This window comes from Pyrgilauda ruficollis, unplaced genomic scaffold (assembly GCF_017590135.1).
Source record: "Pyrgilauda ruficollis isolate IOZ18807 unplaced genomic scaffold, ASM1759013v1 scaffold10, whole genome shotgun sequence".
Lineage (NCBI taxonomy): Eukaryota > Metazoa > Chordata > Aves > Passeriformes > Passeridae > Pyrgilauda > Pyrgilauda ruficollis.
Genome location: NW_024508101.1, coordinates 15,934,896 through 15,946,870, shown reverse-complemented (window position 1 = coordinate 15,946,870; position 11,975 = coordinate 15,934,896). Strand labels below are relative to the sequence as shown.

At 46.9% G+C, this 11,975-nt stretch overlaps 1 protein-coding gene across 3 annotated transcripts in view; it reads left to right on the top strand.

Moving 5' to 3' along the window:
- The first annotated feature begins 214 nt into the window (after positions 1–214).
- CACNA2D2 (calcium voltage-gated channel auxiliary subunit alpha2delta 2) overlaps positions 215–11,975 on the top strand; it is a 210,788-nt gene continuing 199,027 nt past the window's right edge. For 2 of the 3 annotated variants that reach the window (XM_041465508.1, XM_041465500.1), the window contains exon 1: positions 216–560. In XM_041465508.1, coding sequence (XP_041321442.1) covers positions 436–560 — 125 coding nt within the window. In that variant the 5' untranslated portion in view covers positions 216–435. Of the gene's footprint in view, positions 561–11,975 lie in introns of all 3 variants that reach the window. The other variant, XM_041465517.1, reaches the window with a different exon arrangement.

Below are 11,975 nucleotides of genomic sequence, written 5' to 3'. Positions count from 1 at the left end.
GAGGGGGACGCGGTACCCGGGCAGGAATGGCAGTGACAGAGGCGCGCGGAGGATGGGAAGGAGCCGCGAGGTCCCTCGTTGCTCGGGGCGGGGGGGACCCTCCGGCGGGGCAGTGCCCGGGGCGGGGGCAAACGGGGCGGGTGCACAGAGCCCGGGGGCCGGGGCGGCGCGGGGGGCCGGAGGGAGGGAGGGAGCGGGCGGGGAGGAGGCTGGGCCGGGCCGGGCCGCCTATTTGAGGGAAAGTAGCGCACGGCGGGTGCTCAGTGCCGGCCGCCGCGGAGAGGCAGCGGGCGAGCGGCCGCCGGTCGGTGCCCGCAGCCGGCGCGGCGCTGCCCCCCTGCCGAGGACTGCCGCGCTCGTCGCACGAGTGGCGGCGGGGGGAGCCGCCCCGCGGGGCCGCCTCTGCCCCTTCCCCGCCGCGCCGTTAATGGAAACATGGCGATGGCGGCTCCGACCGGCAGCGCGGCGCCCGTCGCCCCGGCCCTCTGCGGCCACCTGGCCCTGCTGCTGCTCCTCGCCGCCCCCGCCGCCCACGGCTACAGCTTCCCCCAGCAGCACACGTAAGTGCCGCCGCCCCGGCCGGTACCCCCCGCCCCGCGGCTCGGCCCGGCGCGGTGGCGCATCGCGGGGCCGCCCCGGGGCCTGCGGGGGAGCCCGGAGCGGCGGGTTGAGGAAAGGACCCAAAGTTGCTGGAAAGCACAAACTTCCCCGGCGGGTGCCGGTCCGCAGGGCGGCTGTCGGAGCCTTAATGTGGCGAGAGGGGGGAAAGACCAAAAAGGACTTATTTTCCAACCCCCCCATCCTCGTTTCAAGCACACAATATGGTACCCACAACCGGCCGTGCACACCGGAGTTTGAGCATAAACTAATAATAGCTGGATAGTTCCACAGGCTATCCGAGCTGGCGGGTCTTCCTCTCCCTCCCTCTGGAGCGACTAAAATTGACTGTAATCTACTGAAAGAGAGTCGGAAAGCAGCTCGTTTGGGTGAGGGGGTGGGGGACTGGAGAGTCGCTGCAGGAAGGATATAAATAGATTTTTTTTGAAGAAGAAGAAATTGCTTTAGAAGTTAATGTTTGGGAATATTTTCTGACAGGGATGGCTCTCTTGCCTACTGTGGTAACCCTAAACCTGTCCCTCTCCACACATCCACGGGAAACCTTGCTGAGATGTATTTTAAGAGGCTGTCATCTCCGTTATGAATTGCTGAGGTTTGTTGACACAAAACTGAAAAAAAACCAGACAATTCAAAGTAAAGGCTGACACCGTGTCCTTACAGTCTGCATTTCTGAAGGTGGGGGAAAGATTTCAATGACATAGAGTTAATAATAGCAGTGTTGCCCTTAACTTTGTGCTGCCCCAGTGGATGTGCACTGCTTTATGTCACAGTTGTCTTGTCATTTGTGATTTGCTTAAGAATAGAAATACATTTTATATATATATGTCATAGGAAGTAGTTTTGAAAGCCTTTTAGATTAGTGTCTTTGATCTCAAAGTACATTTTTGCAAGCATGTAGTCAGGCCTTCTGAAAAGAAGGCTTATCGGCAGAAGAAACAGTGTTGTTTATTTGGGAGAGCTGTAGCTTACTGTGTTAATATCTGCCTTCACCAAAGGAATGGTTGCTTATTCCAAAATCCTTCCCATTACAACAGATTCCTTCTGGATTCTTTTGGGGCATGTATTCATATTTTTAAATATCTTTGACCTTTGGGAGCCGATGGGTTCCCTTTTCTTGCTGTCACGTAAATACAGAAATTCTTCAGAATAAGACCCTGAGAAATGTCTACCTACAGGGGGAGGAGAGGAAAGGGAACGTGCCAGTTCTCGTCCAAGTACCACAGCCTTGTGGCCTGATCCAGCCTTGCTCTGCCATGAACGATCTCTGCTTCCATGAGAATGCCTAGAGAAGCAAAGGGGATTCTGTACGTCATGAAGCACAGCTCAAGTTTGTGGGATGTTTTTGATATTTCAGCAGCTTTTCATGGATTGCAAGTTGTTGCATTCACTTATTAAGTTCAGAACACAGTATCAATTTATAGAATAAATTTCTTTTGGGTACCAGTTTGTGAGTCAAAGCTGTGTTTTCTTTCTAGCAGCAGAAAGTTTTATATGAAGGTTCTTCTACTGAGAGAGACATAAAAAGGCTTATAAGTTGTAAATAATGTGCTTGCATTCCCTCACCCTATGATCTATGTTATTCTAATAAACCATGCCAGCTTTTTAACCAAAGCAGTCTTATTCCAATTAATTTGGTGGGGTTTGCTAGAATAAATTTTGTTAGCTCTGTGCTCTCTTATCTGAGGTTTTATCAGAGTGGGCCTGATCCTGCACTGAGGCAAGATAAGCAAAAGCTAAAGCTACTGGCAAAGATCCATAATTTCTTGCAAATACAGAGGAATGATCCTGAAGAGGCCACTAATTGTGTGTGTGTGCCTCTGGTGGGAATCAGTGCTGTCTGGCTGCATCTGGAGAAGAGACACAGAAGGGACGCAAGACCTCCACCTGACCTGATACCTTCTTCCTTGTTTGGTTCCCCTCATGACCTGCTCTGTGAACCCAGAGAAGAGAGGAGTGATGAATGGATATTTGATGATGATGCACAGTTGCTGGGCAGTAGGTTAATGCTGTAACCTGTGGGCTGAAATGCCTGGTGAGCTCTGCCCTAGGGCTGCTGTCATTATTTGTTTCTTGGGAAGGAAATACTTCATGGGAGTAAAGAGTGCAATGGTAACCGGCACCAAGGCTTGAACAATCCCCTGTAACTGACTGTTCCCGCCGAGTAGTTACCTGTTTGCACCCTTCTTGATTTTAAAGAGGCTGGATATAACTTAAATTTTTTGGGCAGATTTACCGGGAGCGAATTGAGCTGATGAGATGTGCTGCTGAATTCTTCCCATTACCAGCTAATTTTCTCCTACTTTGGACAATGTACTCTTGTGAATGATTCAGAGCATTGATAGAAACATGTTTGTCTTTAGAGGTTTTCTCTGTAAATCACTGAAGTCATCTTTTACTACAGGACTCTCAAAAATGAGGCTGCTTTTTTAAGCAGCCCCAGAACTGTTTCATTCTGGCAAGCAGTAGAGTGAACGATTAGGATATCTTGCCTGGGGGCGGGGGGGGGGGGGGGGGTGGGGAGGAAGAAAATAAAGAATATTTTTGGGTTTTATTTTTGTTTACAGTTGTATTAATTATTGTCAGTGTGTTGATTATTGGTTCTGTCCCTGATAAATCGCTGGTGTTCTACATTATCTCTCTCCTCCCGGGTAGCATGGTTTTAATCATCTTATGCTGAGCTAAGGAAAGCTCAGCTCAGCCAGTTGTCCAAAGGGGAGTTTCTCATTGAGATTTAAAAAGCAAAATCCCAGATTGGAACAAACCCATTGGGGCGGGCGTGTTAGGTGATGGCCACTGACTGACAAGGCTCCTTTTAGGAATTGTCACGTACAAGAACGTGCATCTGTGTGGGCAACGGGATTAATGGCTGTGGAAAGGAAGGCTGTTGGTTGCAGTTAATTTTTCTTTTAAATAGTACACAGAGGGATTCCTGTGGCAGCATGGTAACAACCTCTGCTTGAATTTCTGAGCAGTTTGGTATGAAATAATTGAAAGCCTGGTCAGTCAGGGAAGTCCTGTACCTGGATCGCCATTGCCTCGCGTCAGTGGAGATCGTGCACGTGCGTGCTGAGGAATGTGGCTGCCAGTGCTGCCACTGGGGAGCAGAACAAACCCCCTCCTCATTTCCAGCAAGGCTTTTAGTCACTTGGACTTGAAAGAAAATTGCCATCTGCTAGAGGGTGGAGAGCCATTTGCTTCTTGTGAGGAAGCAGGTGTGTGCAGAATTGCTGTGTGTCTGCTTGGCTTCATCGCTGCTCTTCAGGGCATCTCTGACCAGGCAGCAGAGGAGAAAGGTATGTCTGCAGGGGAAAGTGCCAGTGTGGTGTCCATGGTCCAGTCCTGCTTTTCCAACAGGTCTAGCACTTGTCAGATGTAGACAGTTTTGGGCAGAAAGCTGGAGGTGTTACCCCTGTTCCTGTCAGATAGTGAGCAGTGAAGGCTCCTGCTCAGAGCAGTAAGACTTAATATCTTCCCATCACCACTGGAAGGTGGGCCTGAGGCTGCCTCTTCCAAATTAGTTGCTTCTTTGTAGCAGATTTTGATTTGTACTTGTCATTTCACCCCAAATGAGGTTAATGATGCTGGTAGCGATAGCACATCTGGGCTATCAGGCCTTGAAATAAATAACTCTATTAGAACTGGATGCTTTAGGGTTTGCAGAATGCCATGTAGAGGAAGCTCCTTCTCTTGTTCTACTGACCACCTGCTGTGCAGTCAGAAAATCTCTTCCAATTATGGTTTTGATGCTTGGCATTGGAACTTGTCTGGAAAGGAGCAGAGAAGCTGGAAGATGGCCCTGCTTGTCTTCTGCTGTGCTCCACTAAGCAGAGAGACAGCTCCCTGGGAGGGCAATCTACCACCAGGAGTGACTGACAGATCCTGGCCCTCCGTCCCTGTGAGGGCTGAGCAGCCTCTGTGACAGTTTGTACTCAGTGGAGGCACAAATCCCCAGTGTCCCTGCAACAGCCCTGTGCAGGCTGTGCTTGGTGGCAGAAACCACTTTTGAGGTGGGCACAGGCACCCTGAACTTCCCAGAGGTATAAGAAGAGCCTTACAAAGAGGAACAAATGTTTTTTAAAATCCATTTGCAATATTTCTTGCTGTTTCAAAACAAATTTCTCCATTCCTGTTACCATTTCGGAGTGCTTCCTTCTCAGTTCTCACACAGAGAAAGAACAGAGCATTGCTGCATTCTTGCCTGTGACATCTCAACACTGTAACCTGCCTGCACTCATCCCCTTCAAGATTGTGGTTTCAGGAGTTTGAGTTTTTCAACTATATACATTGAGAAATTGTTAATTGAAATTCTCTTGAAAAAGTGTGTGGGTTCCCACTGAAATCAATAAGGCTCCTGCACATAGACCTGAGGGTAGAAATGGGCTCCTGCTTGGTGTTTGACAGGCGGAGTTCAGCAGCTTTGTTGTAAAGAAGCTTTGTGTGTGTTTGTGTGCAACAGCCCCTGAAAAGCTGAAAGTGGTTATGGAGGGTCTGAATGGAAACCTGAACGTTTATCCCTGAACAGGCTGCCTGGTGTTTGGCTTCAAAAGCCAGCAGAACAGCTCTCAAGGGCTTGCGTGCTGGGGCATCGGCACACTGCAACGTGGAACACGTGCGCACGCTGTACAGTCAGACAATGCTTTTTTCACCCAATGAAATACTCAAGTGAGATGAAATAAAAGCAAAAGTCATTACCAAGCAACATACTTGAGCGAAATATTCAGTAAGAAAGGAGGGTATATGAACGCTCCAATATTTACTTTTCTAGGAGCCTCTTGAAAGCAAAATGTGTTTTGTTAGCAAAATTATTTTTCCTCTCTGGGGGTGTTGGTACTAGTTTGTTTTTTTAGAGCAGTTCCTGTAATCTAGCCTTCATCCTCGAGTTTATTATTGCTGGGTTGCATGGGGAATGGGGTTGTACAAATTGTTGTTATTGAGAGTCAGTTTCTGTCAACAAGCTATTGGCATGGTTTTCTTTAGGTTGAATTATTTGATCTTTTGCAGAATGCATGTAGATTTTCTTCATTACCTTGACAGTTTTCCTACAACCCTTCCCATTCTGTCTCAGCCATTATCTTTTGGTCATAAATACAATGAGAACTAAAAGGTGTTTATGCAGACCAAAGGATTCATTCTTCCTCTGTAAAGGGAAGTGTTTCTTGAATTGACTGATGTGTGAGTGATGGGGATATTTAACCAGATGAGCTGGTTGCGGGTGAAAGGGCTGCAGGGTGAGAGACACAAGGATCTGAACGAAGTCAGGCCAGACAAAGGGTGCATGGTCTGTGCTTTCGGTATCTATTCATTAACTCATCACAAGGTCGTTATCCTTGCTTGTGATTAGGCTACCGTGCCACCTCCTCGGAAGCTGCTGCTCAGTCTGGTGGGGGACGGGGCCGGAGCTGTTGTACAGCACAGCTTCTCCCAAGGCTGTGTGAGACTGCCTTTCAGGAGAACCAGCATCAATTCTCCTCCCGCACGTCTAGTTGGGACTGAGAACTCCAGAGGAGATAATTGCTGACAGCAATCAGATTGGGTGCTAAATGCCATATAAACCATCTAGGTCAATAATGATGGTAAAGCCTTGGGCACAGTTGTCAAAACAGCAGTCGAGTTTGCCTATCTCTTTGTGCAGTGACACCACTGATTGTGCGTAGAGTTAAACGCAATAAATACAGGATGCAAGATGATTTTTAGCTCTGGTGTATGTCAAAATCCCTGAAGTTCTTGCAATGAAAAGGAGTTCTATAATAAGAATGTCTCTTGCCTCCCTCGACCTTGTTCCTTCTTTCATTGTCCTTGAAGAGTGGGGATGGAGCTGTGCTTTCTGTGGACTAGGCTAGAGCTACATCTGCACCAGTGGGTTTCTGTTATGAGTCCCCTGAAGCCCTGGGTAGATTTTGGGTATCCTTGGCTTCTGCTGGTGTGAAAACTGTTCTACCCTGTGACACTTGGGGAATTCCTGAATCAATATGGGTTGTGCCTACAGTGAGTATCACTGTGATAGAAAACCCGGAGTGATGCAGTACAAAGGCGCGCTCATTTACCTGGCAAAGGTTGTCTATCTTGAATTATTTATGAGGTTTCACAGCACACTAGTAAATTTTGTAAAAGCAATGGAGTCCTGGTAATGTGAGCCTCTTCACTGCAGCTTCCGTAGTGAAGTTGTTCTGAGGAGGTACAGGAGGTGGGGGATGGAGGAGGAGGAGGAGGAAGAAATAGGCAGCAAGTGGAGGGATGGAGAGAGACTGCTGTTTTCATGTGCAAATGATGAGGTGTGCAGAGCAATGAAGTGCGGATTAGTTAGATCATGCTGTGCATTGGAGCAAAAATCCGTGTAGTGTTAGAAAGCAGCCTATGCTTCAGGGAAGGGTGGGGGGTGGAAAGGATGGGGAGTACAGACACAAGGACAGCAGGGTGAAAATCTCATGACCAAAATACTGGCTGCTTCCCCTCTGTAGAAATGCTGTTTGCAGGGTAGTTTGGTTAAAGTACATACTCATTTTGGTGAGGTTTTCTTATCCGAGTTCCAATAAAAGAAGACTCAAGCCAGAGCTGACCAGGCTTTTCTGTGTGGCATTCAGCAAATGAGAGGCTTGGAAGTGTGCAGAGCACGTGGCTGTTGACCAGAGAGGTTTGCTCAGGATAACCTGGAACATGTGTGTCCACAGGAGCATTAAGTCAGTGTTGTCTAACACAGAGAGCGAGGGCAGTCAGTCAGAGTCCTGGCAGCAGTGCGTGGGCTTCCTTCAATCCCTGCTGCAGCACCATTTCAGTGCTAAAAGTTAGTGCTGCAGCACAGGTTCACGGCGTGGCTGCCACTGTGCACCGGATTTGTTGGTACATAGAGCCTGCCCCGTGCCTTTGGGCTTCCGAGCTTCTTGGCCTTGCAAGCACAAAGTCAGCCCTTAAACGGTCGAATTGGCGGAAAGAATTGGGAAAGTATTGTATCCATCTCCACTGAAGTGACAAATGAGGATATGATTCTCCTTATAAATACCAATGCCTCTCAACTCACAACAGAGCTGGGTTCTGTGACTTTTGTCACAAGCTGCCAGTTGGCTGTCAGGCTCTGTTTCTTCTCCAGTGGGCACTTAATACTCTGCAGTCCAGAAGAATCCCGTATCTGAAGTCTGAGTTAACATTCATTCTCCAAACAGGAAAGCAAAACAAGGGACATATATCTAAATAATTTTTAGAGCTAACCTTGTATAAGCTACTTACCCTTCAAAAATATATAAGGCTCTCAGTGATATAACTTCTGTTGAACCAAAGATATTCTTGTATTTGAATTCTCGCATCTATTAAATTTCATGTAATATCTCTCTGTTGTGGATAATAAACACTCTGTGCAGTATGAAACAGGGAGGATCATGAATGCAGTGCTTTGTTTGTATTTCTAACATACAGTGGGTTTTACAGGCAGATTTTTTGGCAGCTGTAACACGAACACCAAAATAGAGACAGACTTAAGCCAAGCAAAGCACCTAATGTTCAACTTTATCAGGTGTTGCAGATTGAGTCAGATTCTGGGCTGTGAGTGGTTGAATGTCTTTTTATTGCTCCATAACAAACTCAGTAGACCCAGAAGGAGCCAAAGTGCTATTTCCTCATGTCTGAGGTAGTCTTGTAAATTAGAGGTCTCTGCTAAGTGTTCACTGTAGTGTCACATTCTTGGGATCAGTGTGTGTGGGAAGTATTGTGTGAGCTCTTGTGCTTTCAGTACCTCTGCAGGGAAAGGGATGCCCCTTGCCCAGGTGAAAGTCAGCTTTCTGCAGCAGTGTGTCATGCACCCCAGGGGAAGAAAAGGGTGGAAGTAAAAGCATTTAATTATTCAAGGCCAGCAAGCTGAAAAGGGTTTTAGGACAGTGAGCTAGGCAGGCATCAAAGCTTCGTGGGCACTCATCTGCTTTCCCCTCCTCCCCTGCCTGCTCTGGGAAGGAGAGAAGATTACATGAGTATGAAAAAAAAAATCAACATTTTTCTCTTCATGCAGTTCTTATCTTTTATTTTTTCTGTTTTTGTTGGCTGGAAAGTCTTAATAATTGTTGATCAGTGACCAAACTGATGACATTATTTTGCCTCCTACAGAATAACAGCACTTCAAAGAGCATAGACCAAAAGGGACCCTCTCTGTATGTAGGGATGCTTTCATGCTCCCCCTTAGCTGTGTGCTGTGGGATTTCTGATTGAGCCATTCCTGATGTTAGGCTTGTTACAATGTAGAAAAAATTGCTGTTGTCAAGTCTTGTGTGCTGTACTCTTCTCTGTAGGTTTAAAAGCTGAGAATTGTCAAGAAAATTTTAAAGATACTGGGATAAATTAATCCCTGATGTAGTGATGCTTGTGGGATTATGCCCAGGATAACTTTCAGGCGTTTGTCTTTTAACTTTTAAATATGGTGGTTCTTGTGGTTGCTTCTGGTGGGATTTTTATGGTGAGGTGGAGAAAAGAAATGCAGCTAACACATCTACTGTCTGCTGATGCTTTGGTCTCAGTTTCTAAGTAACCCCATTTAGCACCTGCCAGCCTGTTTGACCCAGCAGCAAAAATGTTGTGTTGGCATTTCTGACATCAATACCACCTTTTTACCCATCATCTTAGGGCTAAATTGAACCCTTCTGTGTCACTTGCTCCTTGCTATGTTTATTTGTTGTGATCTAGTCTTTACTGTAGGGAAAATCTAACCAGCTCTGTCTCACCTCAACTGTCTGCTGGGTGCTTGGGGCTCTTTTTCATGCGAAGTGGCTCCTTCCACAGGTGAATTTACACCCTCACTTTCCCCCTGCTTCCCTGTGCTCCCTGCCCAGACATAAGGACAGAGCAGCTGGGTATGAAAGGACTCTGACAGCCTCATTTTGGCATGAGGTCTCACTTCAGCACTGTCATTGCTGAGCTTGCCCTTACCTTTTCCCTTCTTGCCCCTTTTCATGCCAGCATCACTGGGGCCGTGTTTCCTGGAGCAGGCAGTGTTACCCAGCCAGAGCTGAGGATGCATCCCAAGGCTGGTGCTCTGCGTGGAGCACTGCCTGTGGCAACACTGCTGTGTGGGAACCTTCTCTTTTTCTGCCCTTCTCCTCTTGATGCCATTCCAAGTGAATCCTTGTGCTGAAAGCACTGCTGGTTTGTGCAGTTTATGAATGTGATTATGTGTGCTGAAAGCAGCCTTGCCTTTTTTATTTCATAAGGGCCTCTTAATAAATGTCACTTACTTGGGGACTCAGGCAGCTGAGTGCATGGCCAGTTACCTTTCCATTGGGGAGTGGCTGCCAGACCCCATCCTGTTCTCAGGAGTCACAGCTGGCTGGTGGAAGAGCAGGTTGCCAGGAAAAAAAATACAGTGTTTTTATGGTAGCTGGCATAACACTTGACTTTCATTCTTAATTAAATGTACTTATTGCTGTGTTTTTACCATTCCTGTTGTTCTCAGATCTCACTGGATAACATGAGGGCTCTTGTACATGAAGTTGCTTTCAGAGAAAACCAAACAGCTGCAGAAAGGAAAGGTGTAGTAAATGTACCTGTGCTTCTTATGGAGGAATATCAGAATGATTGCAGTGTGATGAAATGGGACCTGCTTGGGCTGCAGGTGAGATGCTCCAGCTGCATTACCTGAGGCCTGTGCTGGGCCACAAGTAATGTGTGGACCTGCAGATTCTCAATGTAACAGTCTATGTTAGATGAAGGATTCATGTGCAAGGCCTGGTGCTTCAGGTGGCAGTTGGTGGAATTGGTGGCCAGAGCCCTGTTTCATCCTGCAGCTCCCAACGTGCAGTCCTGAATCACAGTTTGTTGAACTGCTGTGAAGTTTGTGGTGTTCATTGCACAGAAGTCCAGATCCCATGAGCAAAACGAGGACTATTCCAAGTATATTCTATTTTTTGTGTCTCATTTTCCACATGAAACTAACCTTGCTTCCTCATTTGGCTTGGTTACAGTATTTATTACAATGACATTCCTCCTCATTTTTTTTCTACTGCTATGATATTGAGGTTTAATATTTATCTTCTAATAGTTTCTGAGTAGCAGAGTGCTTGCATTACTGGCGGTGATGTATAGTTAATCCTGAGCACAGATAGCGGTGAGAGGTCCAGACGGACTTCAGCCCTCAGTGGCACGCTTGTGAGGGAGGAAATTAGCTTGGAAATTGCTGTTTTTAAAAATTGCTTCTGTGTTAATCTTGCTGTGATACCACAGCTTCTGGCAGTATGTGGGTTAGCAAGATGGTTGTGGCTGAGAATGAGGGCAGATTCTCACTTTAAAAGAGTCTCAGCAAAGACCTTGTCTTACACCTTTGCTCTGAGGAGGTTTACACTGAGCAATGTGGCCCATTTTTCAATTGCCAGGCCTATCTTCCAGGTGTTTTCTTATCCCCAGTTGACCTTCTGGCCTGCTTTCTGTCCACTGTGTGTTAAAAGGTGATCAACCTGTCATTCTTGGCAAGCATCAGGAGCAGAGCGTGTGTGCCTCAGGCTTGTTCCCTGGGGAGATAGGTAATTCTTTCATGATGCCCTTGGGGCTCTTCCCCCTCCCATCCCCTCCCCATTGCACTGTGAGCATCTTGTCCTGCTCTCCCTCTTCCACTCCTTGTTGTGAGCACTTGCATTTCCCTATTGCTCCTTTTGCTGCTGAAACAAAGACTTCAGAGACTCCAGTAAGTCAGTGGTGAAGAAGAAAATGCAACCAGATCACAGAATTCCTCCTCCTCTGTTCCTTTAAATGAATCCATGCTCTTAGTTGTGGGATAAATGTTTGTTCTACTATGTACTAACAAGACATCAGATTCAGATGCAAGAACAGAAAATGGGCAGGAGGATTTGGACTCCAGGGAAAGTGTCTGTCCCTTTCTTTGGTGTTGGAGGATGGGAACTGTCCTTGTGGATGAAAAGCTTATCTGAAGGACACTGTTCTCTGGCAAATGCCTGAACATCAAAGCTTGGGCAGTGCTGTTCTCTGTGCAGTCGGAGGGCAAGAGGCTTTGCTGCTGAGTGCTCAGCACTGGACTTCTCCAAATTAAATGGGTGCCTTCTGCTGTATAAGTCCTATGTTGGCTCTTTGTACCATGTAAATTATGGATAGGCACCTTTCCCAAGAAATGCTCTCTTTAAAATTATATTTTTGTGCTGATGAGGCACTCATTTAGAATTGGATCTTATGCTTATTGCCTCCTTGTGGCAAGTGCTCACCAGTGGGAACAGTTACTGGGCAAGCTGTAGGGCTGTACCTCCTCACCATCCCTTGGACATTTAACCCCTTGGACAGCACCTGAGGTATCATCTGAACGTTTCCTGCTCTCTATATGTGTCTTGGAGAGAAATTCTGGAGGCCATTAAGCTGGGTAATTTACATGCTTCTTGAGC